Source organism: Ciconia boyciana, chromosome 10 (assembly GCF_034638445.1).
Source record: "Ciconia boyciana chromosome 10, ASM3463844v1, whole genome shotgun sequence".
NCBI classification, from domain to species: domain Eukaryota; kingdom Metazoa; phylum Chordata; class Aves; order Ciconiiformes; family Ciconiidae; genus Ciconia; species Ciconia boyciana.
The window spans coordinates 6,465,786-6,491,986 of NC_132943.1; the positions used below are offsets into that span (position 1 = coordinate 6,465,786).

The window sequence follows — 26,201 nt, forward strand, 5'->3', positions numbered from 1 at the left end:
GAAGCCACAGCTGGTACCAGTGAAGAGCAGTGTTTCATAAAACAAATTCTCTTTCTTGTTCAACAGAGCACCACCACTGCTAGTTTTAGACAGCTGAATGCATTCATGACTGCTTAAGGAGCATGTCTGACTCTCTAGGTATCACAGTGAAAGTGTTAGAAGTCAAGCATTACTGGACATTCTGTAGGCTTTTGTGCCCAATAGTTTTACCATTTCCATTTGTCAATGAAAATTTATAAAAATTTCGTACCAGTTAAATATCTGAGTTAAGCTCCGTAAGTGACAGTGACTTTGTGTAAACCTGGTATCATACTACTTTTGAAAGTACAGATGATACATAAAACGTTGAAGCAATAAGATACTTTTGCTTTGGGAGGAAGATCCTTAAGTATTTAAATTATGTGGGAGGAAGATTTTCTACTTAGCTAATGCTGTTTGTCAGTTTCTGTTGTCAGGAGCTTCACTCAAAATATGGTTATCCAACCAAAATCAAGTTGTAGAAAAGTTTCTGCAGTTTTAACAAAGAAGTGATAGAATTCTTGGTGTCTGAAACAGATCAAATATGCCTGTAGGTGCTCCAAAGGGTGCTTTGAGAATTTTGCAAATCTCCTACATAGTGAGCAATTTGTCTTTAATCAGAATCTTTTCCCTGCCTCTCCCCTTCTCCTGGAACAAACTACCAAATAAATTTTGCATGTCTTCATGTTTCAGCACAAGACTAGAAATATTTCTGGAAGATAAAATTTAACCATTGCAAATTAATTGTCTGTATAAGGGAACCTTGGGGAAGTTCAGTGGTTGCGGTTTAGAGGAGGTGAAACTGTGATCCCTTCTAGCTTTCTGATATGAGAAACTCTAATCCATGTTGATAAGCACTTAAATGAGAAAGATCAGTTTCATATCTTGTGATAACTGTGTTTCTTGACATATTGTTCACATGGATTTCATGGTCCATTTTCTTTTGTCATTTTGAGACACTTTGTATTGTCAACGTTAACTAAGGGATGGTTGAGTTTATTCTATCCTTTTGTGTTTTCAAAAGGAGAAGGATAAAGGCACAGATAAGATGACCATCAAATACATACTCAGGGAGCAGAGAGAAAAGTCTAAATGGGAATCATGTGAGTGATGCAATCTGAAGTGCTAGTTATTGTAAACTTATTATTTTTTCACCTGTTTCTGTGACCTTTGAGGATAAGGCTAGCTTGCTGTGAGTTTTTTCTGAGAATATGTTTTTTGGATCTTAAATTACCTGTTACAAAATGTATCAGAAAATTCCACAGAGATTTCACAAGACCCAGCAAATAAGAATCTTGTCAGAATGGGTGGATCTTATATCATAAAGAGATATTATGGTATGAGATAGACTGCGATGTTCTGTGCTCTCCACTAGATACTTCTTGAGGACAAACAGAACAATCTTAGGCTAATTATTGACACGCTGCATGTTAAACCAAGGAGTGTTTATTCCATGCAATGGGAGTTCACATGTATTTAGATCTTAGTGCTAACACTTTTTGCAACAAGTATTTTTTTTCTTTCTTTCTTACGAATCTTAAAGATTTTTCAGGAAAAGAGAACATCTGCTGCTTTTCTCTTGTAAAGTTCCCTTGCATTCAATAGAGAAATGGGCTTTTACAATTATCAAGAGAGTCCTAGTAAGAACTTTGAAAACATGCTAACTAGGCCAGAAATCTTACAGTACTTGGGAGCTCTTCTTGGCGCTAGGGGCAGCAATGACCTTGCTTATCTATTTGAAGTTTAATGCTTGATTATGTAAACTGTCTTTAGAGCTTAGCCAATTTAGCACTGCAGCATTCACAAATGTTATGCACAGTAAATGATTAAGCAAGCATTGAAGCAGTAATCTGGCTAAGCACTAAGCTGGTTTACTTCTGTGAGCTTTAAAAAAAAACATTTAAGAATTTGTCAGACTTAACAGCTGCTTTTGGTTCCCACTGCCCAGAGGAGATGCAAGCTTCGCAGTTCCCTAGGTATCCAATTGCCTCATGCAGGTTTTCCTATCCTTTAGAGCTCTTAAAACCCAGAGGTGCCTACCATTTTCCCATTTCACTCTTTGAAGATGAGAATTTCAGTATAATGAAACTATAAAAGTGGAATCTGATAGTCCAGTTTAGGAAGTATATAAGCTTCTCTGAGCTGAGATTAGTCCTTAACTGTGTCGAGCTCTTTAATGTTTTATACTGTAAAGACAAAAGTTGAGCACTGCGTTGCTTCATCTTACAGAGGCATGAGAATTAAGCAATGAAAAAGTGTTGAACCTTAAATGAATTTAGTATTTGTAAATGACTTCTTTAGCTGTAATATAGTTAAGAGAGAAACTTTCCTATAGTATCTCAATTTGAAAAAAACTTTTCTTCAGAATTGTCTTCTGCCTGAGTGTTTACAAATGTCAGAATTGGTATACTTATATGCAAGTTTTAAAGTATCAAGTATAAGGGGGTTTTTGGAGATTATAACCTTTTTTTCATTTTTAGCACCTGTAACTGTTTCAAAAACTGCTAATTGTAAGGGCTTTGTAGGTAGAAAGTGAGTATTTGTGTCTAATTCTGAATTCTGCCACAAGAGTTTTATAAAAGAGGAAATCCAGTTATTTTTGAAATTGTCCTAATATAAAGGTAATCCAAGAGATTACAGAAACCAATTCCTTCCAGATTTACAGTGCAGTTTTCACAGCTCAAAAACTAGAGAAGTCTAAAAGAGAGTTTCTCACAGCAGATGAGAAATAAACAGTAGTTCTGATATTGCAACAATTTTTTCCCAACTTTCAAGGAGTGTATAGAATTACTCATTATAGCCACATCTGATAGCACAAACTGATAATTGCTTCACCTCCACTATTGCATTCTAGATTTAGTTTTCGTAATTGTGAGATAAAATTCTCCAATTCATGTGTCTTCCTAAACCTGATTATTTTATTTTATTGTAGTCTATCTCTTTTAAAAGGTTAATATTCAGGAAAAATAGACAGATTCACCTATATTAAAGGCAATTCACACAGTTACTTTACTCTAAGGTTCCACAGTCTCCGGTTTATGGAGCCCAGTTTATGAAGATTGCCAACAGGTTGGTTTCTGTATCTTCCACTGTTCCTGTGATAATATGCCCAAATTGGATTAGATTATAAACTTCTGAAAATAACTTTTCTACATGATCATTAAAAACTTGGCAGACATTCACTGGTAAAGTCTATGAAGTTTCTATATGAGCTGGACATGCTCCATCACAAATTTTAAGGGATGGGCATTACTTTCCATGCAGTTGTTCCTGTCAGAAAACCACCAGAACAGAGAACATAAAATACAGTTTTTCTTGTGTCATGGTCTCTCCCCCTGTTCATATCAAAGCAAACAAAAATGGGAGGCAAGAGGCAGCCTCCTGTTTTTGATGAAGAAAGTTGCGGAGTGTTGCGGAGCTCCTATAGTTGCAGTAGAAGATAAATGAGATAAACCAAAGGGGCTTAGCAGTTTATGTACTCATAGCTGGATGATGGCAGGAGATAATCTGGGCAGCAACACGGAAAGGCAAACATGAAGGAAGGAATAGGTTGGGGGGCAGAGTGGTGATGAATATTGAAACCAGCAGCAAAACACAGGTCTAAGGTGTAGGGGCTGGCGGGCACGTAAATAGTCTCTACAAGTTTGAAAATTAATTAAAGAATCTCTGAAACTCATTAGCACACCATGAGTAATTCAACTCGATTAGTGACCTGTATATATTTGAGAATATATACAAGTATATGTGTGTATATATATATTTGGCTGGAAGGCTCCACTGCGGAAAAGGACTTGGGGTATTGGTTGACAGCCGGCTGAATATGAGCCAGCAGTGTGCCCAGGTGGCCAAGAAGGCCAACAGCATCCTGGCTTGTATCAGAAATAGTGTGGCCAGCAGGAGTAGGGAAGTGATGGTCCCCCTGTACTCGCCACTGGTGAGGCCGCACCTCGAATACTGTGTTCAGTGTTGGGCCCCTCACTACGAGAGAGACATTGAGGGGCTGGAGCGTGTCCAGAGAAGGGCAACGAAGCTGGTGAAGGGTCTGGAGCACAAGTCTTGTGAGGAGCGGCTGAGGGACCTGGGGTTGTTTAGCCTGGAGAAGCAGAGGCTGAGGGGAGACCTTATCGCTCTCTACAACTACCTGAAAGGAGGTTGTAGAGAGGTGGGGGTCGGTCTCTTCTCCCACATAACAAGTGATAGGACAAGAGGAAATGGCCTCAAGTTGCACCAGGGGAGGTTTAGACTGGATATTAGGAACAATTTCTTAATGGAAAGGGTTGTCAAACATTGGAACAATTGTCCGATTGTCAAGCAAGGCTGCCCAGAGCAGTGGTTGAGTCCCCATCCCTGGAGGTATTTAAAAGACGTGTAGATGTGGTGCTGAGGGACATGGTTTAGTAGTGGACTTGGCAGTGCTAGGTTTACGGTTGGACTTGATGATCTTAAGGGTCTTTTCGAACCTAAATGCTTCTATGATTCTATTCTGTGATTCTATGAATAACTTAACCACTGCTGTGACAGGATGCTGCTCTGTACTACTACGGGGTAGCTGACATATAAACAACTACTCGCAGTGAAATTAAAAAAGCAATAAAACATTTTAAAGTGGGACAATAAAATATTTTTGTCCTAGATTTGATCAAATGATTTTATAGGCAGATTTTTTAAAATTTATTCATCTCGTCTCATGATATCATTTTAAGTCATATGTAATTGTCAGCTTTAATACCACAGATACATTTGTTCCTGAAGATGTTTAGATTTAATTTTGCGTCCAAATTTCCTGCTTCTTTTGTGATGTTTTGGGATGTGTAACAATTTTTGTGTGAGTTTATTATACTGAGATATTCTCAGTTTGGAATATTTCAATTACGTTTTTTGACTGGCAAAATATCCTACCACTTAATGCTAGCACTTGTATCTTCCATACTTACCCAGTATGGATGTGTGATGTATATATTACATTTGCAGAAAGAAATATGCATGCATGCCCATGTTGTTATTAAAAATATCAGTAATATCATCCTAAAAGTGTATTCATTTTTTTTTTTTTCTGCGAAACATGGCTTCAGTTACTGGAGTTAATGTATATAGTCTATGAATAATGGTTTTTTATGTTCATTGAGTTTGACAGGTTGGTTTTTTAAACAAAGTGTCAGTTTAAGAAAAGTAATAGTGATTATAAAATCTCATCTTTAAAAAACAATAGTGTTCTAATGTAACATACTTAAATTTAGTTACATCTGTCAAAATTACATACTTTTTCACAAGCTTAATAGACGTAATCTTATTGTCATTATTCATTATTAATTTCATTGTCTAAGCACTTCAAATTCTTTATCAAAAGGAGCAAGTACCGGGAGTAAGTACTATACAGAAATAAAAAAAGTGTTGATTGTGTCTCGAAGGGGTTACAGGTTGAATGTAAAATGAGACAAAAATGTTTACAAGGCAGTTCAAATGAAAAAGAGGATGTATGAGGCAGTCATTTCAGCACAAGAGAGGATCAGCAATTTCCAAGTTTATTTGTTTTTGTAGGTATAATGGCTATTTTCTTATTAAGTGTCGTTTTTCCTTGACTCAGTTTGCCTTTGGAGGATTCTTGATTCTTCCTAAGAGTTTATCACTGGTTCCATTTGGGTCAAAATGTCAGTAGGCTTTTTATTTTAATTTTATTGCAGTTCAGGAAATCAAGGGTTTCAAAGAGTGGAATGCAAAATAATGTAGCCTGTTTTTTAAGGTTTTATCACCAATGTAAATTTTCTGTCTTTGGGTGCCAGAAGCTGCTCTAATGCCACGGGGGGGGGAAGAATGTCATTTAAGATGTTGCTTAACAACAATTAATTTAGCAGTTACTTACCAGCACTGGAACTCTATCCAGGTGCATTTCTGGGAGGAGCATGACAGGAATCTTTCACCCCTTCTCTTCTTGTAGACTTGCACAAGGGCATGGCAAGGTTGCAGTCCCTTTTGGAAAGGAAAGGGATAGATCTCTTTCTAGCTTGGGAGTGAAGTGATCAGCCAGCTTCAGCTTGAACAGGAGCCGAACGCCAAAGAAAATCTAACCTTGGTGGACATTACAGAATACAGATATTTTTGTAGTGTTTATTGGTTAGAAGAAGTCAGCATTTTTCCTTTTTAAGGACACTTTTTCTTGGCACATGGATTTTACTAGCTGACAATGAGACCTTTTTTTATTGTTGTTGTTCATTTTAGAGTGGAAATATGGAAATATTGAAATATTTGTGTTTAATAAGAGCTGAGTGAGTCTGGGCTTCACTTCTTCTGTATGGCTTCTTCAGCAAGCACATTTTGTAGTTAAGAAATCCTAGATGGCATTATTTTCACCCCTGAAATCAAATTAACATTTTTTATGCTTCAGTAGAGGTACTCAGAAAATATAAGGGAAACAGAGTTCACACAAGAGAAAAGTAGACATTTTTATCACAGATATGACTTACAGCATATGAATTTATATTCTTGGATCAAAATTAGTACAAAATGCAGGAGAGAGAGAGAGGCATACATTTTAAATCTGTGCACGCTTCTCATATGTCTACATAATCGTGTTCCCTCTTACGGAGTTATGTGGCTCTTCTTCCCTTAAGTTCATGCAGCACTTTATCTCCCTTTAGTATGTTATCTATTGTCATTATTATTTGTGTTCAAGTATCTAATAATTTTTATTTTCCACTGCTTCTGATCTGTTGCAAGCCTCCCCTTTTTTCACTTTTACTACGCAGCTGTATTTCTTTCTCCTGTTTTCTGCAGCTTTCTGGTAGGCCTGTGCATTCCTTCTCTTTTCTGCTTTCTCTTTCTTATCACATTTCTCATCTTGTTTTTGTTTGGTCAAGCACTGTTTGGGATTAGCATTTAGTGTAAGAGAATCCATGATTTATGTATAAAATGAAACCCCATTAGAGAACTAGAGGTGGTAGTAGAAAGCCTGTTAGAAAAGGAGGGATTGCAAGGGACTCGCCCATTTCTGGTAGGAGGCAGCTGTGGTAGGAAAGGGAATGACAAAAGCAAATTTCAGGTGCAGTTTTTCCTCTGAAATTATTTGGTATATGAAAAATGGCATATATGTTCTGAGATGTTGTCATGGTTAAGCCCCAGTCAGCAGCTAAGCACCATGCAGCCACTCGCTCTCCCTGCCCCTCCCAGTGGGATGGGGGAGACAGTCTGAAAAGCACAAGTAAGGAAACTCGGGCTGAGATAAGAACAGTTTAATAATTGAAATACAATAAAATAATAATAATTTATAATGAAAAGGAAAATAACAAGAGGGGGGAACAAAGACGAGAGAGAGGAAAAAAAACAAAACAAAAAGTGATGCAACCTCTCACCACCCACTGACCGATGCCCAGCCCATCCCCGAGCAGTGATGGCTGCCTCCTGGCCACCTCCCCCAGTTTCTATACTGGGCATGATGCCGTATGGTATGGAATAGCCCTTTGGGCAGTGTGGGTCAGCTGTCCTGGCCGTGCCCCCTCCCAGCTCCTTGTGCGCCCGGCAGAGCCTGGGAAGCTGACAAGTCCTTGACCAGTGTCAGCACTGCTCAGCCACAGCTAAACCATCAGTGTGTTATCAGCATTACTCTCATCCTAAATCCCAAACACAGCACTGTACCAACGACTAGGAAGAAAATGAACTCTGTCCCAGCCAAAACCAGGACAGATGTACTGTATCGTAAGCTGTAAGAAACTTGAGTCAGCTAAATAAGTATTTGGGACTCAGTGGAAGCAGTCAGCTGAGTAATACTGTCCAGGCAAGGATTTATGAAAGGGGCTAAACGCACTTCTTGCCTCTTCCCTTACGCCATAGCAGCTGTCCAGGGTGCCCGTCCATGAAGATGGAGTCTGAGTCCTACGGAGGTTGGGCAGTTATCCCTTTTCTGATTGCACTGCACTTGGGTTATAGTTGTTGAGATTTCTTCATCTGAGATAAAAATAATATGCACGTGTTACAAGGGATTATTTAAGGATTTGATGCTCTAACAATGAGGGGGAAAAAGCATGTGTAGTAAGTGCTGTTTTAGTAAAATACGGACTGCTAGAGCTGTATCCAATGGATTATTGGTCTGCAGGTGGGGTGTTTTATTAGCTATTTTTGCTGAGTGTTTTGAGATATGAATCAGGCTTCAGCTTACTTTAACCCAATTTTGGGAGCTTTCATAGAGGCCATAGGGTGACATTGTTATGGGAAACCTTAAAAGAAAAAAAGAACCTATTGAATACATATGTAATTCTGGAAAGTAATTAATACTAAGTGCAATTCTCACGGCTCTGCGTTAAAATATATGACTATTTAAATGCTCCATGAATTTGCTGTTCGAGATCTGACCCATACATTGGTATAACATAATTTTTGTGTTGAACTTTCTTACTAATGGGTTGTCACATAGACATCTTGATTAAATGTTTTTAAATAGGTGATGCAGGGGAAGCAGAGGTACTTATCAGTTATGACTAACCTGGCTTTACTTTGAATTTGCAGAGAGTAGTCCATTTGCACAGTGCTTGCCAAAGAAAGGAGAGCAATTAGTCTTGCTTTCCTGTTTAAAACTGTGATTCACACCATAATGTATGCTGTGAGGTTAACAATTAGTATTGCAACTAATGTATGTCATTTATGAAGAGGCACATCAGTAATGCAGCTAAGGTTCTCTTGAAGTTAAAGGGAAGGCTGAAGAAAGAAAATGGGTGTTTCTTCTACTATACATACATTTATGATAAATCAGTAGTTGTCACCACCTGAAATTCTGGAAAGCTTGAAACACTGGTGTCCTCAAAGGCAAAGAATAAAGAGCACGAGAGACTATTTTCCTGTTCCATGATAAAATAAGATGTAAAAATGCCCTCACAGTTTTGTGTTCATTTTGGGGGGTCATTCACAGTTGATGTGAACTGTAGATTTTATAACCTATTACATGTCAACAGTTCTGATGTTCCATTGTTTATAGTATACTAAAAGTTAAAGAAAAATAACATTCAGCTATGACAGAACTATTCCTCAAACAGTAAAGTAAATCAGAATTAGCTGCCATTGAATGCCTGTTTTCAGAAACTTCCCTCAGTCTTTACAGATGTACCAACTGGAAGAAAATACATTGAGTTTTGTGGTCAGCTTAGAAGAATTTTTCTAAGAAATACTTGCATCCATTGATACTATACTTATTTTCTGTGTGCTTTACTTTATGTGTAATTTTATTTACATTTATTTGTACTATTTTATTTAACACACTCCATTCATTGCTTCCTTGATTAATTTTTTTTTTTAAATAACTTTCTCTAAGTTTCATAGTCAAAACAGAATACCTATAGCTTTTACAGCCATAAATGATGGAAGCTCCTGAAAGAATTTTGATCAAGTTTGTGTTGAATATTGCTTAATGATAAGTTGACTGTAACACAGAAGCCCATTAAAATTATAAAGTTACTCAAAGGTCATTCTGGAGAATAAACTGCTCTCTTTATCGAGAGGTCAGAAATAGTGGCAGGACAAACCACAACCCTAATCTGTGAGTATTAAATCACTGACATTTTCAACTTTTGACCAATATGTGTCAATAATGCAAAATCCAATTTTTAGAAACAGATATACTCTGTCATAGTTCTTTTAAAGAACATAAAAAAGAGAATATAATATTTGTTACATTGTATTGTGTATTGTGGTTTTGTTTTTAAGATAATTAGAAGATCTAAGCTTCTAAACCTGGTGCTTACAGAACTGACTTTAAAAAAAAATCAAAGAAAAATGTACTTGAGTCATCAGCCATTTTCTGAAACGCAGCTCTCTAACTGTAGTATTTAACATTTTACACCACACATTAAGCTTAGCTTCCCTATTAAGAAGGTGTGATGAGAGAATCCAGACAGTACATGTTACTCTCTTGAATCTTTTTTAGTTAATGAATATAAAGTTTCATCTAGATTCTGATGTATGCATAACCCATTGAAGCTGGGATAAATTGTATGGCAACCCCCAAATACACAGAGAAACAAAAGTAAGCATTTACTCATACATCTGTACTCAGGGTATGGTGTTTACTTGTAATTCCTGGATGGCCAAAAAGAGGATGACTGCTAGACATATTTTTCATTGGTGGGGAATAATAAAAACAACCAAATCAAAATATTTTTCCCATGTAAATCCTCTTCATGTGCATTAAGGCTTTTATGTGCCCATTTATTCTGATTTTAATCTTAACCGTGATCAGAATAAGAGAAAAAAGAGAAAGAAAAAAGCACATTTATTTTATTTAGAAAGTCTGGAGTGGTATCTTTGACATCTTTAATTTCATGTCAAAAGTAGCAGCAAGGGTCATAATTTATATGAACAGATATTTTTCCAGAACTCAAGTAAAAATAAAATAAATAGCTTTATGGATAGCTTCAGGGTTTCACTGAGTGAAAATCTGTTCTGTTCCTTCCTGTTTCTTCTGTCAACCTGGTCTGTATTTCGCATTAGAAACTGCCCTTTAAGATCAGTGGGGAATTTTCTGCAGTTTTGCAGATGTACCTAAAATCCCTGCTTGTCTTTTAATTTTTGTGTTGCGGCACAATCATATGACTTAGAAGTTACAAGAAAACTTTCAATAGCAAATGTTTATAATCTACCTAAAATAAAAAGTGATGAGTTTAATATACCTAAGTCTCTGTATATAAAGATAGCACAACGGATTGTGCCCAGATGTACTCAAAATCCCATGGTAAATATAATAGCACAATAAAGCAACTAAATGACTTAAATTCAGTGATGTAACTAACTGGGGAGAGTGGCAACAGAGAAAGCCTGAGAGAGTCCGGTTTTTCTGGGATCTGCTGAAATATTGGATAGTGATTCAAACCGAAAGGTGTTTCTTTTACAGAGCATGCATGTACACAGATTTTCATGAACTAATAATTCTGAAATAATTAGAATGATAATTTCCTTTTTCCGAATGACATGAATGTGTAAATTCTATGCTTCCTTAATTAATTGCAGTAATCTGGTAGTAAGCATATGATATGATAATTAGTATTCCCAATTAGTAATTATGCTAAAGCATTTTAAAGATCATTCACTTTTTAAAATTAAAATTAGAGATACATGCCTTTTCTGGAACAGTATTAAGTTGAATTCATCATTATTGAAGATGTACGCAGAGCCTAAGGAATCTCTCAAGAAGGTTCAAGGAAAATCACCCATGTTAAGGAAAAGAACATTAAAAAAAAAAGTAATGTCTGGGATTTGACTGCTTAGGCTCAGTTGTGACTAGGTGCAGGGTTCGTTTCACTGTTTGCAGTACTAGAGATCCCCCCACACTCCATACTACACCTAGGGTGAAGCTGGGTACTATTGTCTAGTCTACAGCTTATTTTCCCCACCAAGAGAATTATTTAGTTCACTCCAGAGCAGAGTAGGAATAAAATTAACATGCAAGTAGTTTCTCTAATTAGGTGATAATACACATAGGTCTTCCAGTGGACAGACAAACCCTGCTCTAGCCTTTGGGTGTTTTCCCGAATCTAGGAGGTTTTTCTTGCAATTTATTCTGATAAATTCAGTGGTGAGAAAGAAAGGAAAAAGAGGAAAGAGGAAAAAAAAATAATATAACAGAAACACCTGTACTTATAGTTTCTGTATTCTTGTTTTGTTGTACTTGATTTGTTACTTTGGCAGCAAAACTAAAAGTAATGGTACTTCAAAAATTCTTCTCTTCCTTGCTCAAAGGAACAAAGGATAGCAACAATTGCCATGGGGAGTGATTCCCTTCTGGTTTGTAGACCCCCTTTTCACAATGTGATTCTACAAATATGGGAAATTAAAAGAGCTTTTCTTGGGGGTACTCTACTATGTAAGGAACCATGCCAAAGTTGCCTATGTAATAACTGCCAAAATTAAGATTTCTTTGCACTTTGACTAATTTCTTAGAAATGTTATGAAGCTCTTTAAAAGAATATCATACTGGTATTTCAGTATGATGGCTATGGTATATGTAAACATACAAGAAGGGAAAATAATTTCAGGTCTGAGAAGCAAGGTTTCCTTGACCACAAGGCAACATACCCTACACTGGAGTTCACTGTCGGCAAGACTATTGTATACGAAATTGAATTTGCTAAGTTGTCATTCCATATACTCACTATGAGGCATCAGTTGTCAGTTAAATGTTCCAACTGGAATTTGAGATTTGCCAACTCTATTTAAGCACATTCCAGGTAAAAAGATTAAGCTATTTTCATCTAAGAAAACAAGGTAAAGGTGTTAAGGATACGCTGGTTAAAAATGGCAGACTCTGCTGCTCTGCTCTGCCTTTTCAGCTCTATCAGTAATTAAAGTAATTCAGTGACAAAAGATTATAATTTACACATTGACCATTGTGGTCAGATATTCTCCTGTGTCATTTATGATTACAGGTATATATGTTAAGAGAAAAAAAAAGTGGAGTTCAGTTTCTGTTTACCAGGAACAAATAGTTCAAGATTAAAGTGTATACAATAGCATAAGGAACGCTCCAAAGCTTTTTCTCCCTTTCAATCTTCCATCCCTTTTGTCCTTCCATCCTTTTTAAAATGATGTTGGCTCGTAATTTTGTGACATTGTAACAATGGGGTATTATCATCACTTTATTTTTTTTAAATTGTATGGTTGGTTATGCTAGGACTAAGCAATAAATCCTCTTGCTGCTATGTGTATTTTAAGGCAAAACTTTTTTTTTCCCATCTCTCTTGTCAGTATATTTTGCCGAAATAAAATACTATTAATTTTCTTAAAGGGTGTTAAATACACTGCATCTGGAGATGTATACCTTATGTTTTGGATGTTTTCTAATAACTTTTATTCCCCTAAGCCAGCAAATGAATATTGGCCTTCAGTAAAGAGTAGGTTAAGTTCTATTTATGTTACATACTACTTTAAAGCTTAACATGTCATTGGTTTAGAATCTGGAGGTGATTTTTGTTAACTGAAATTCTTTCATTTCCTTAACACTGATTGGGCCAACTAACTCTAGGCAAGCAGAGCTTGCACCCCATCCATCTTAGCGTAACTGGTAATAAAGAACCCTCTAGGCTTGACATATTGTCATGACAATTACTCTCAAGACATTATATAGCAGTTATATCTGTCAACCCATGCCGTATGGAATATTTTAACTGGCAGTCTTCCAAGAGTGAGCATTAATCTTAGCATCTCTTCTTACAGTCCCTAATCAAGATATTCCAGGGGTGATTGCGCTAACATTGTTTGAAGACTACATCTACTGGACAGACGGGAAAACCAAATCACTCAGCCGTGCCCACAAAACCTCTGGATCAGACAGACTATCACTGATTAACTCATGGCATACCATAACAGACATCCAGGTGTATCATTCTTATAGGCAACCTGATGGTAATTATTCTGTCTATGCTTTCCATACAGCACATTGATGTATTTCACGTAGTAGCCAGTTGCTGAGTTAACGGAAGCTCGTTTATCTGCAGTGATTTATTTTTATTTCTGTTTTGTTTCAAATTGTGGAAGTTTTCAAATTAGCATTTTTAAACATAAATCTGTGATTAATGTTGTAAGTATATCTGGTATGAAATAAATGTGATATATCTTGTTCCGTGGCTAGATACCAATTTAGGTGCTTAAAAATTAACCCAGATACTGACTGGAAGTACAGAACTGTTAAGTTGCATTACAGTCCAAGTTACCAGTTATCAAGATGGGAATAGTGTGTTATGAAAACATTTATCCTTATTATTTGAAAAGTAAGAGAGTGTTAATAATACAGACGAATACTGTTATTTAGAAACTTGTTGGACTGAGGGAATGTCAGAGAACGTAGGCGTTACAGCTGTGTCTGATCTCCTGATGTCCCTGTATTTGAATTGTAACTGAATGCAATTTGGCACTTGACATAGATAAGATAATTTTTTTGTCTCATTATAAACCCCCCCCCTAGTTCTACATCCATAGTAATAATTAATTTTTGCATACAAAGAGAATAGCTTAAAGGCAAAAGGAAAAGGTTGCCTCTTACGGGTTTTTGATTTGAGACAATCCATTGTAAAAATAGTATGTGTAATACATTTTTCTTCCTCTATAAAGCAGATACCCTGAAGTATACTGAAATAATAGGCTCTGATATTCTTTTCCTGTTCTGTCCACAGTGTCTAAACATCTGTGTACACTAAACAATGGTGGTTGCAGTCATTTATGCCTTCTGGCTCCTGACAAGATGTATACTTGTGCCTGTCCCACTAACTTTTACCTTGCTGCGGATAACAAGACATGCTTATCGAACTGCACTGCCAGTCAGGTAAGTGCATACGGATGGGGGAAGGGGGAGCAGGGATTACATTTTACCATGTTTCTACCTGCTTTTAAATAATAAAAGCTGGTGGCCATGAAATGCGGAAGCATCAGTCAAAGGAGCTGAAGACTAGGTAACTCATGGGTGCATTTAAAGCGTTTCATCTTCAAGGCTATTAGCTGAAAATAGACTTGCAAATGCCTTTTTTCCAGAGAACGCAGAACTTGTTTCCTTTCAAATGTGGATGTTTCTGCCAGTCACTAGAACAATTACAGCTACTAACCCATAAAAACTGCTTTGAAAAAACATTTGTATAAAATATGAAACATAAAAATGCAAGGTGTATATAACAATGATACAAAGTATATATAACAATGATTTGGGAGTATTCATGCGTGAACGAACTTTACATTAATACAAGAAAACAAGCTCAGTCCAGTTAGCCAGATAGGTAAACGATAGGGTTACATTAAAAACAATCCAGTAGCTGAAATGGAAATGGTAGAATATGCAATTAATTGCATCAATTAAAACATTGAATTCTTTATGGGAGGTGGATTCCCTAGTACTTGAAATAAATATTTGGTGATTTTTTGCTTAAAATACAAGGTAGATTAAGTAGAACATACTGATTTCTTATAAGAGAACCACTTTGATAAAAGTCTTTGGACTGTTCTACCCAGACAATTAATTGGTTGATTGTAATAGTACATATGGCCTTTAAAAATCTTTCTAGTAGTCCAGCTTTTCCAGTAGTCCACTTCTATTATATGTGTGCTAATGACCTCTTAAAACGTTCTACATCATGATGCATGTTGTCTGTACTCATTAGGGAAAGGGTTTTACTCTTAATTTTTAGGAAACTGGTCATCCTAATAAATGATGTACAGTTTCATTCAAGTAATATTGTTATTTAAGAAACCTTCCCACTGTCTTCGTCTGTTCCCTTAAGGTAGTGTTTGGTGTGATTTTATGATGTTCATCGTATCTTTTCTGTTTAGATTGTCTGCTTGTTACTTCCCATTAAGTGATGAACAAAAAGAAGGTGTAGAACACTTGTAAAATGAGGAATTTCTTACCTATTTTCGCCCCATATCTAGCTTCTCAAATTTGTTTGGTTAAAAAAAAGGCACGTTTTTTCTTTTTTCTTTTTTTAAAATTTTCTTTAAATGGCACTGGAAGCTTATTCCACAGTGAGTTTATGTGCTAACAGTTGATTGAATGGCTCTATTCCTTTCTAAACAATTCATTGGTGGTCCGAATTGAAGGACAGCATCACATCTTGGATGCTCCAGGAGCAATATTTTATCACTTGTGGGATTCCGTAGGAGGGAGAGCAGGGTTAAGTAGAAGAAGCTGCTTGAGACAGACAGTTACAAGGTGACATTGGGTATTAGTCATTTTCTTCCAATTTTGAAATCTGTTTACTGTTTGATAATTTGTCAATCCAATGGCATCCGATGCAGAGATCAGTGGCAAAAAATATACTTTGCTACTTAAGATTTTCAGATGATGCTGTAAAATCATAGCTGTTCCTATAATGTAATCGCTCTTGACAACACACCCACTGTTAGCTCTTTCTGATGAAAAGGAGTTGGATGGCTGATACGCTGGTCTTACACATCCACAGACTTTTAGCTGTCTTTGGATGGCTACTCTGACGTGAGAAATTGTTTAGTACAAAACACCAAAACTCAGGCCATTGCAGACACACCCATATGACTCTGACCCCTGATTTTGCAAAATGTCTGGCTCCCCAGTTTAGAAGCGAATGCAAGCGTTTTCATGCAGAACATAATAGCATCTAAGAGTTAGTGCCCGTTTCCTGGAATTAAATTCATAATGTCATTTTAACAGCCCGAAGTCCCTCACGGTGAGCCGAGCAAGGTTGGCACCTTAAAACAATCAAGCAGAAGGAAAGCTATGCTAGCAAGTAGAAAGTACTGAAAATGAGAGTTGTCTGAGTTTCTGTTTGTCTCTTATGTTTGGAGGCCTTCTGCTGAGCTACTCTGAGATGCATACCTTTGTGGAACAGTTTAACAGTTTAGAATAGCTGCCTTTCAAACCCAGCCTGTTATACAGCATGTCCCTCAACATGGTACAAGAATGATGTAGCTCCAACTATAGGTCCTACTACATAAATGGTCATGAAACCCTAAATTTTCTTGGCAGAAAAGATAAAACTGAGCTAATGCACCAAATTTAATATACCTTTTGAATACAGCTTTATTGAATAATCAATGATTTTTAAAATGTGAAGAAATGAAAAAATTATGCCTAGTCACAGAAAATAAAATGTCTTGCACTTCTAAACCTGTCGGTTTCCTTCCTTTCTGTGCTCATACAGACACCATGTAGGAAACACAACATTTCTTAAAAGTTGCTGATAATCTATCCAGATTTTTCTCCCTAGCATTAGTCACATAATGAACTCTGATTTTATGTTTAGCCCTAGAAGATTGCATCAAGTAATTTCTACTCTTTGTTTTGTTTGCATTCCTTTTTCAGTTAGAACAAAAGTACAGTGTTGCCTGAGCTCAGAGTAAAGGCACTGCCAAGGTCTTACAAAGGATTTTTCTTTTTTGTACAAATACTTTATCCTTTTGAAAGGTTGGAAGGCCTAGCTTCTGGTTTTCTCATTTAATTCAAACAATATAAGCAATACTGTATACAAGTACAACACTGCACGTTAAGGCCCTTTTCTGTAACTGTGGGTGTTTTGGTTTGTCTGGAAAAATGATATTAAGTCTGCTTCAACAGCCTGCAAAGACTGTTTAAGAATTGAGGTGGTTGTCCTGAGTAAGATCTTAAAGAATCAAATCACAGAATGCAGCAAAATGCAATGGGTGGTTTATATCAGGGGCACTATAAGTCAGTGTAGCAATGTCATTGAAACGACAATGATTTGTGTCAGTGGAAGTCTCAGTGCAAAACATCTCCAAAAAGAATATTTAAAAAATAAGTTTTATAAAATTCACAACCGGAGTTGATTAATGGAACAATGACTTAAGCAGTTAATCTAATTTTTCATAAACTGTACTATTTCTGTTTAAATAAATAAATATTAACATGAAAGCTTTTCTTCCTTCTTTCCTTTCTTTTACAGTTCCGTTGCAAAACTGACAAATGTATTCCGTTTTGGTGGAAATGTGACACCGTCGATGACTGTGGAGATGGCTCTGACGAGCCTGAGGAATGCCGTAAGTGCATTCTGAATTTGGAACCCAGTTTTGTCAGTAGGGTCCAAATCAAATATAATGCTTTATAGATGTTGGGAAGAGGATTTTTTTGAACACTTTGTTTGCAGCACTGTTTTCTTTTCCTTGGTCTCGGTCAAATTTACAAAGGATGCAGGCTCTTGTCTGTCAGCCTGTAAAAGATTGTCATTAACTCATGTCTACTAAGGGTCTTTTAAGGTCTTTGGAAAATCATAAGAATGTGTTTTTCATGTTTTAAACCTTTACTTGATCCCGGTTACGTTTTTGCTAAAGATTTTTATTTTAAAGCTATGTTCTGAGGTTGCTGATTTTTATGTATAGAAATACAAAATTCTACCAGGTTTATTTTTGTATATAATAGAAGTGTGGAATTCTAATCTCATTTGCTTATGTTTCCTTGCAGTTATACAAGTTTAGTTACACATTATTATTTAGTGCAATTTTCTGAACCACGACAATGTTCTCCATGTGATTCCTCCTAAGATTCTGTGTATTTTTCACTATATGTTTTATGTAAATATTTTCATTTATAGTTTTATAAATATTGTCAAAGGAAAGTTTGGAGAGCTAAATCTCACCCCTCCAGAATGAACAATTTTATGCAATGAACATTCTTCATGCATCCTGCGTAACTTTGACACGCTGTCCTGAAGGTGGTGCAGATACAGCATATTTCTCCATAGCCTCCCATAGTCCAAATCGTAGGTTACTGGAGGTACTCACCCATTGAACTGGAGACAACTGGAAGTCAATTATGATGATGTTTTCAGCATCCCAAAGGATGGTTGCTGTGATGGTAGCTGACTGCAAGTTTACTTGTTAGAAAAGTACCTTTCTAGTATACTAGATTCATAAGCAGTCATATCTGTTGATGATGCTATTTTTCTGACTACTTTAATATTATTATATTAATCTACATAAATCAAAAGATTCTTACCTTCTTCCCTTAAGCTTATATACACAAAATGCTCTACTATGTATTATACAATCTTCCAGTTAAGTAACAGTTAATTTGATTTTTTGTATTGAAAACTCTCACCCATGTTTTTACAATTTTATAATTAGTTCCCTTTTTCTGCTGCAGAGGCCTTTGAAGCAAGCTTTAACATATGTAATCATTCTACATAAAATGACATTTTAAGCTACACTATGTTTATATAAAATATTACTGAAGAGGTGGATAATTGCTCATTCACTCAAATGACAGTGGCTGTGAGAAGGAACAATATTAGACCTTTCATGGGAAACAGAGTGGGATAGTGAGTTTCTTAAATGCAGACTTGAACTCAAGTGTTTAGATCCTAAATTGCAAGTCTCTGTTGAGCTAATTGTAAGCATCAACCTGTAGAGGGTTGCACTCTGTATCATTAGTAAGGTATAACTATAGTTATGCAAATTTAAAATCTCAGATTTGAAATTAATTTTGCAATAGTACATTTACATTTTAGTTACTAATATCTACTCAGATTGAGATTACATAGGCAAATACAAAGGTTTATACGTTCTTTTGGTTAGTCCATAGAGGAAGAACGACACTATTGATACTTTAACCGTTCCTCTGATAATATTCATAAGCAGTTTTCTTTTTTCTCAGCTGAATTCAGATGTCAGCCAGGACGTTTTCAGTGCGGAACTGGACTTTGTGCTCTTCCAGCCTTTATCTGTGATGGAGAGAACGACTGTGGGGACAATTCTGATGAACTGAACTGTGGTGGGTGATTATATACTTTGTAGACTTCAGAAACCTGCTAAACCGATTTAAATGCCATGCTTTAAATTCTGTCAAGAAACTACATTTTTATTCTTTTACCTTTTAATTTTTAAATCTTTTACTCTTTAGCTTTTAATCTTTTTAACTTGGTATTTTTATTCTTTTAACTTACAGACACACATGTGTGCCTGTCAGGTCAGTTCAAGTGCACAAAGAATCAGAAGTGTATTCCAATAAATCTGAGATGCAATGGACAGGATGACTGTGGTGATGAAGAAGATGAAAGAGACTGTCGTAAGTTATGTTTAGAGAATTTTGCTGTGACAACTGTAGCTGGTTTTAAGTAAGGAACTGAAATAAAATATGTAAAATACTGTAAATGTCTTCTATGTAAAATAATTTGAGGAACATGCAAAACAGTTAATTCACGGGGTTGATTGATGTACAATGCTTCATATACAAGAGAACAAACTAAAATGCCATTTATTAACTTCGTTTTTTAAAGTCATTGCAAAGAAGAGGGGTGTGTAAACAATTCATTTCAAGCATTTAATTGGGTTTCTGACTTAAGCTGAAACATCCATTTTACTCTTAACCACCTCACAAATGACTCATCTTCTTGAGGCTTTCATCTGCCATGCCTTGCAGCAATGCATTTCAATGGAAAAAGATATTTTTCTGAGTCTTTTATTGGAAAAGAAGTAGATCCATAGCTCCTTCTACATCCTTTTTCTTTGATGGCATTTTCTACCTTTTCTATTCCCTTTCCTCTGTCGACTTCTTCATTAATTTGCCTATGTAACCTGATTTCCATTTACTCAGCTTTTAATACATCTTACTTTTCATAAATTCATTTTCATTCCATATTTCTTAGATGTAAGTAGGGAAAATATTTTCAGATTTAGAATGGAGAGGTATTGAATAGCTTGTGTCTTTGATCATTTTGTAATTAAAATGATGGTGCTCTCTTGAAATACATCTCTGTCCTTCACTCAATTCATTATTCAGATCTACTGCTGATCTAAGGTGCTTATTCCTGTTTTCTGAATTAGCTTTCTCAAGGTTTGCATATGCTGCATTTCTGCAAAGAACATGGCCTTCTCCAAGGGAAGGGTTGCTAAGGATACAAAGGCTTTGTTGATGGTCATGTTTCATAGCCGTCTTCCAAACAGCTCAGCAGAGCTGTAGCCTCTGACAAACAGTATTATATGTTGATTTGCATGTTACGTTTCTTTAAAAACTGATTAAGTGGGGTCAGGTAAACTCCTGTGGAAGGTAGGGGAGATTGCTTTTTTCGTTATAAGGAGCTGCACATGGTATATGGAAGGTTCCCAAAACCTTGAGGTGTAGCTGACAGAAATTAAATCAGAGCAGCGGAGTCTGCAGCACAGCAGTGCTCAGGGACTGTGGGAGGGATAAGGTCAGGATCAGCGGTGATGGAGTTGAAAAATTCCTAGGGATTAGTGGGGATAGGACAGTCTGCTATGTCATAAAGCAAGCTTTTGAATTGTCTGAAACTCAGCCATCAACCCCCCTGCAAAGACACAGTGGGGAGTGGGGGAGGTTAATTATATACATTTTTTTGTTTCTGTTCTGTCTTACCTAGACTTCATTAGCTTCTCTCTTAAGAAAGTTAAGTGTCCTAGTTTATATTTTAATAAAACCTCACTTGTGGCTTCTGAAAACTCTTCAGTTGCCTTTGGGGAGATTATGAAAAGGGGAGGTTTTAAGTAGGTCTACCACAAAGTTCATATTGACTTGGGCTCCTGTCACAAGACAGATAACAGATGAGATTATCTATTTAATTCTAATCTCAGTGGACTAGGATTCATAAGGTATAGACCTTTTTTTCAGTTCTAACATTGTTTTGTTTTATGTATCAAGTGACCTTGAAAAAGTCACATTTCGTACTTAAAGCTTTCCATATGTAAAATGGAGGTAATTGGGCTGGACTTCCTTGTGAAGCACTTTGAAATCCCCTGGTGAGGTGTCCTAGCTGAGAATCAGTATTATTTTTTACAAGTTTAGTTAGCAGCATAGACAATTCTAAATGCTTTTTAATTCCAGCACTGTAAATTTACATATGGAAACGTGACACTGAAAGAAATAATACGCCAACTTTTAACAAACCCAAAATTTTTCATCTTGCCAAACCCGAGAAACAAGAATGATAGTATCAAGGAGCAAATTACTTTTCAACAGGGATAGGAAAGTTTGTTAAAAACCTTATGGACTTCCCTAGATAAAAGTGGGACAAACATTTATGTGGGAAAACATTACCAGAGAATAGATCATACTGTTTTCCACCTGTGTTCAATTCAGTTTAGAACAATTTGGAGGTTCTCGTACATATGCTTATCTCTAAAGAAATCCTTATGCATCTGATCACAAATAGCTTGCTCACAGTCCTGTCCAGATATATGTCCTTTATTCATCTTGCGTCTATACTCTCTTATAAGAGTTTAAGAAATAGTAAGATCTGGCATATACGCTTGTGAGGGAGCCGATCTAGAATCACATGAGCACACTGAGGCTCTTCTTTGCTGTCGAGTAGCTGTTCTGAAGTTAGTGCAGTTAAGCTTTATCTTTAAGCATCCTGAAAGAGTAAGATGAAGGTTAGCTGCATCTTTGCATCTTTATCTTGCTGCAGGATTCATTCAAAAAATTGTTCTGCTAAACCGATAAAGCAAAATAATTGTCAAACTTTCTCACCATTTACCCATGGCCTCTTTTAACAGAGAGCACAGCATTTCACCAAAATTGTACGTGATTTTGATTATCTTTTGATCAAATCAGTGAGAGAGACCTTAGTCCTTCCAAATGACTTTCAGAATTGAAAACTGATGTTTTAGGAAGTTAGAAAAAAAATAAATCTGACTGCTTTTTACTAAATGGTTTGATTGTATCAGTGTTAAGTCTATTGTTAAAAGAATATCACAATAGACACTTCATTTATTAGATTCATTTGACCTTACTGTTATATATAAAATAGTATGTGAAGCCAAGACAAAATTATAAACAACATAAACTTGAAAGATGTTTTCTTACAGACATTAGTTATGCTAGAGATAACCAATTTCTGAATTTTGAATCCTTAATATTTTTTTCTTTAAAACAAATATTTTGAATATTAGCAGAAATTTCTAGTTTTAATTTGGAATCCTTTTATTTAAAGCTGAAAACAGTTGTTCTCCAGACCATTTCCAGTGTAAAACAACAAAGCACTGCATTTCTAAACTGTGGGTATGTGATGAAGACCCAGATTGTGCTGATGGATCAGATGAAGCTAACTGTGGTGAGTATGCGAGTGGTTTTGAATATATTACTGTAGCTTGACATTTTTGAAAAAAGTAGCATAAGCATCCCACTTAATATGTCCTCTTTCAATGTATGATAATACCTATCTGATATGATCGCTGTATCTGGCTCATACAGTTCTTGTTGAATGGTAATCTTTATATGAGTAGTCTATAAACTTCATATTATACTACTACTTTATTGGCAGGAGCTGTAAATGAGTATCTTATTTGGAATATAGTGATATTCTTGTTTTTTCTCACAGTATTATCCAGTTTCTCTCAATTTATTCTGCATACTTTGTTGCTGCTGAAGTTCATAAATAGTGAAAAATGTAATAATTTGCAAATCATGTTAATTAAGACTGGCTGTGCAGAAGGGTCCAGGGCAGATTCCAACTTGACACGACCAACTTCTGCTTCTCTCGGTGAGCTCCAGGGAGTGATGTGCCCTAACACAGCACTCCACAAACTTTGCATCCCCATAGGACTTCTCCAAGAGCCCCTGATACTTATGAGACTTCTGTACTTAAATTTGATAGTTTGAGGAGGCAGATCCTCTACAGAGACTATCAAAGATAGAATCACACCATTACCAAACCAAGCCCTAATTTCTGTCAGATTTTACACAACAGCCAGAACCACAGTGTTCTACCTCACTGAGGCAGATTTTTTAGAACATAAGTACTAGCTTTGAATCCAAGAATTTCTTTCATTGCTTTTTTGAAGATTCATCGTTGGATCACAAATATAACACTACAGTTTTTAGCATGTTTCTAATTGGCAGAACAGATAAATTGATTATATTTCTGCAGAAACAGTTAAAATTATTTTATTAAGACAATACTCATAGAAAGTTGAAAATCTAAGCAGTTTTCACATTGGCCTGTATGTGATATTTTATTGTATACCACTTGGAAAAAAGCAGATCACACTGTGTAGTAGTAGTAGTAGCTGTTCTCAGTCATTGCTTGCATTGTTGGAAAGTACTGAGTTGGCTCTTTTGTTGTACATGAAAGAAGATAATAAATACAAATATTCCACTTGGGAAATGGATTACAGGGAATCAGAGTCAGAATAAGTGGATCAGTATTGTTGGAAAATCAGTGAATGTGGATGTCAATGCAAGACACACACTCACCGAGTGCAGAAAAACTTGTGGAAATTTGAAGATAGGTCTGTAAAGGAAAAGATGGAAAAATGTTCGGAGATGGAAGAGAACGAGAAAAATAGTTGTATAGAACATTCAAAGGTCTCACCATTATTCATCCACGCATCAGTAAATGGTTTGATGAAACACATGAGTCTGGACTAGTTTATGCTACCTCTGGGACAACAGAGTAACAAAATTGCAGGCTGTAATCAAGAACAAAGCACCGAGAGACAGCCAAATTTCCATGGATATCTTTCAAGCAATTGACACAAGCACATATATGAAAATGCTTGAGCTTGTAAATAAGCCTAGGAAATTGAACTCTTCCTCAACATTGAAAATCTAAACCCATCGTTTGAATTGTCAAGAAGGGGAAACTAATTAATCATATCAACTGGAGAGAAGTTACAGTCCAAGAAATCGTTTGGCTTGAAGAAACAGTGAATGCAAAGGAGATGAACCTTTGCCATAGAGACTCTTCATATCCTCTTCTGGGCTCATCACTAACCCCGCATTGCTCACCTTCTGATCCACTTCGTAGGTGCTTTCTCCTGCACTGTCCCCCATCACCTTGATCTCCACTATTCCATTTCTTTCCAATTCAGACAGCATTCCAAGCTTCCGAACTGTGGATTCATATTTTGAGTAACCCATGCAAGCCCAACTGATATGGCACGAAGGGTCTTAAAGTAATTCATCTAATAATATCCTCAAGACACAAAATTTAAAAGCAAAGAGGAAAAAAAACCCCAAAACTAACGCTGAACAGGAAAAATTGTATTTGTAGTAGGTACTTCACTGTGATTAATCATTTTAGCCAACAGAAAGAATGATGTCCAAGTTACTTGAACAATTAAACAGTATAGAGGTGCAATGCATGCAATCCCAAGTTAAATGGGTTTTTTTCAGTAACAATATATACAACTGGTTATGCTGGTTCATATCTAAGACTCATCTTGCCTTTTATTCTGTCTCTGGCAGTGACTGAAAGCTAGTATCTAGGGAAGAATATGCGAGAAAAGCAGGCCTGTAATGAAACTTCCCTGGGATACTCTTCCAGCCTCTAACAATTTGAGAATCAGAGATATTGTGAGTCAAATATGTCTCTGTATGCAATAATCCTTGATGGATTTCAGTCTCTTTTAACCTTTGTGAAGTTTTCACAACATCCTGCAACAGGGAGTTACACAGCTTAATTACCTCCCTGAAAAACCACCTCCATTTCTATTTTAAGTCTGCTAGCTGCATATAAGTTTTTGTGTTGGAGGAGACAGAACAATTTATCCGTATTCCCAATCTCTATGCCATACGTGGTTATGTACAGATAGAACAACTAAGTCTTGACAAAAACAGGGTGGGTTTAATCACATTTTAAAGTTTTCCATAATTTTAGCATTTGAAATATGTTTAAATGATATTAGTATAGCAATAGTTTTAACAGAGTTTGGTCTTCTGTGTTGTTTTTTTTTTTAATTTAAAGGTGGTTATTTTTATGAACAAAGTTTGATAGAATAAAATTCTAAAGCTGCAAGCTGAGTATAATAAAGATCTGCATATGTTGATGCTAATACTAACTTGTTATCGTTTATAGTTAATTTCTAAAGTGTTTACAATGCAAAACTTGTATAAAAGGTAATCTCTTTTTTGCTTAAGTGCTGCATAGTCATATATTTTGCTTAGTCAACATCTGCTACTGTGCATTATTGGAGTTATTACATTAAGTAAATGTGTTAGAAGTAGTCTGAATGTATTTAGTCTTCTGTGGTTACTTTCCGACTCAGACAATTGAAGTAACATTAGGAAATGTATGTTTATTAATGAGTATATGGTGTTTTTCAAGGAACAGTAGGGAGAGTTATTTCATGCTTTCCGTCCAAGCAATTAAAAGAAGCCATTAAATTATGGTAATCCTTGCTCACAACTTTAATACTTTACATTAAAAAAAGGCCCTGTTTGAGTTAGAATCTGAAGAAAGCTGTGTGTGTCTTGGAAAGTGATTATAGTCTGCTTTAAAGCAGAATATGTATTTCAGGTCTTTCCTAGCATAATGTGTCAACATTGGTATGACTGATTTCTGCTTCCTCACTTTTTTAATATTAACTTTATTTTTAGCCTAAAGAGTCAAAGTAGGTTTTTTTCTGATGATGAAGAATATGTTCTTTGAGACATTTGAAGGATGCATTATATAAACTTGAACTTCCTTCAACAGGCTTATAATTTCCTGTATCCAGCATCAGTGACAGCCTGCCAAGCTCTAGAACAGCTAGCGATCAAAAGCGGGTTTCTTTTCATTTTGGATTTTATCCCTCTCAGGTGCACGCACACACACACATACGAATGCACAAACATGCACATACATGGAATTAAAATCCCCAAACGGCAATGTAGTGCAATTAGTGACAAAATAGTGTTTTAATTCATAGGGATTGATATTTGAATCAAAATGCTTTTAAGGGTGCATATGTAATATTTTGGGGGTTGCTTTGTTTTGTTTTCCATTTAAACCTTCATCCTATTT

General features: G+C 36.0%; 1 protein-coding gene across 1 annotated transcript in view; it reads left to right on the top strand.

Annotated features, from left to right (window-relative positions):
- LRP1B (LDL receptor related protein 1B) overlaps window positions 1–26,201 on the top strand; it is a 309,784-nt gene that overhangs the window by 203,642 nt on the left and 79,941 nt on the right. Inside the window, exons 54-59 of the mRNA XM_072874983.1 lie at window positions 13,207–13,395; window positions 14,163–14,311; window positions 17,412–17,505; window positions 19,118–19,234; window positions 19,409–19,528; window positions 22,410–22,529. Of these exons, the coding sequence (XP_072731084.1) occupies window positions 13,207–13,395; window positions 14,163–14,311; window positions 17,412–17,505; window positions 19,118–19,234; window positions 19,409–19,528; window positions 22,410–22,529 (789 nt within the window). The remainder of the gene's footprint in view (window positions 1–13,206; window positions 13,396–14,162; window positions 14,312–17,411; window positions 17,506–19,117; window positions 19,235–19,408; window positions 19,529–22,409; window positions 22,530–26,201) is intronic.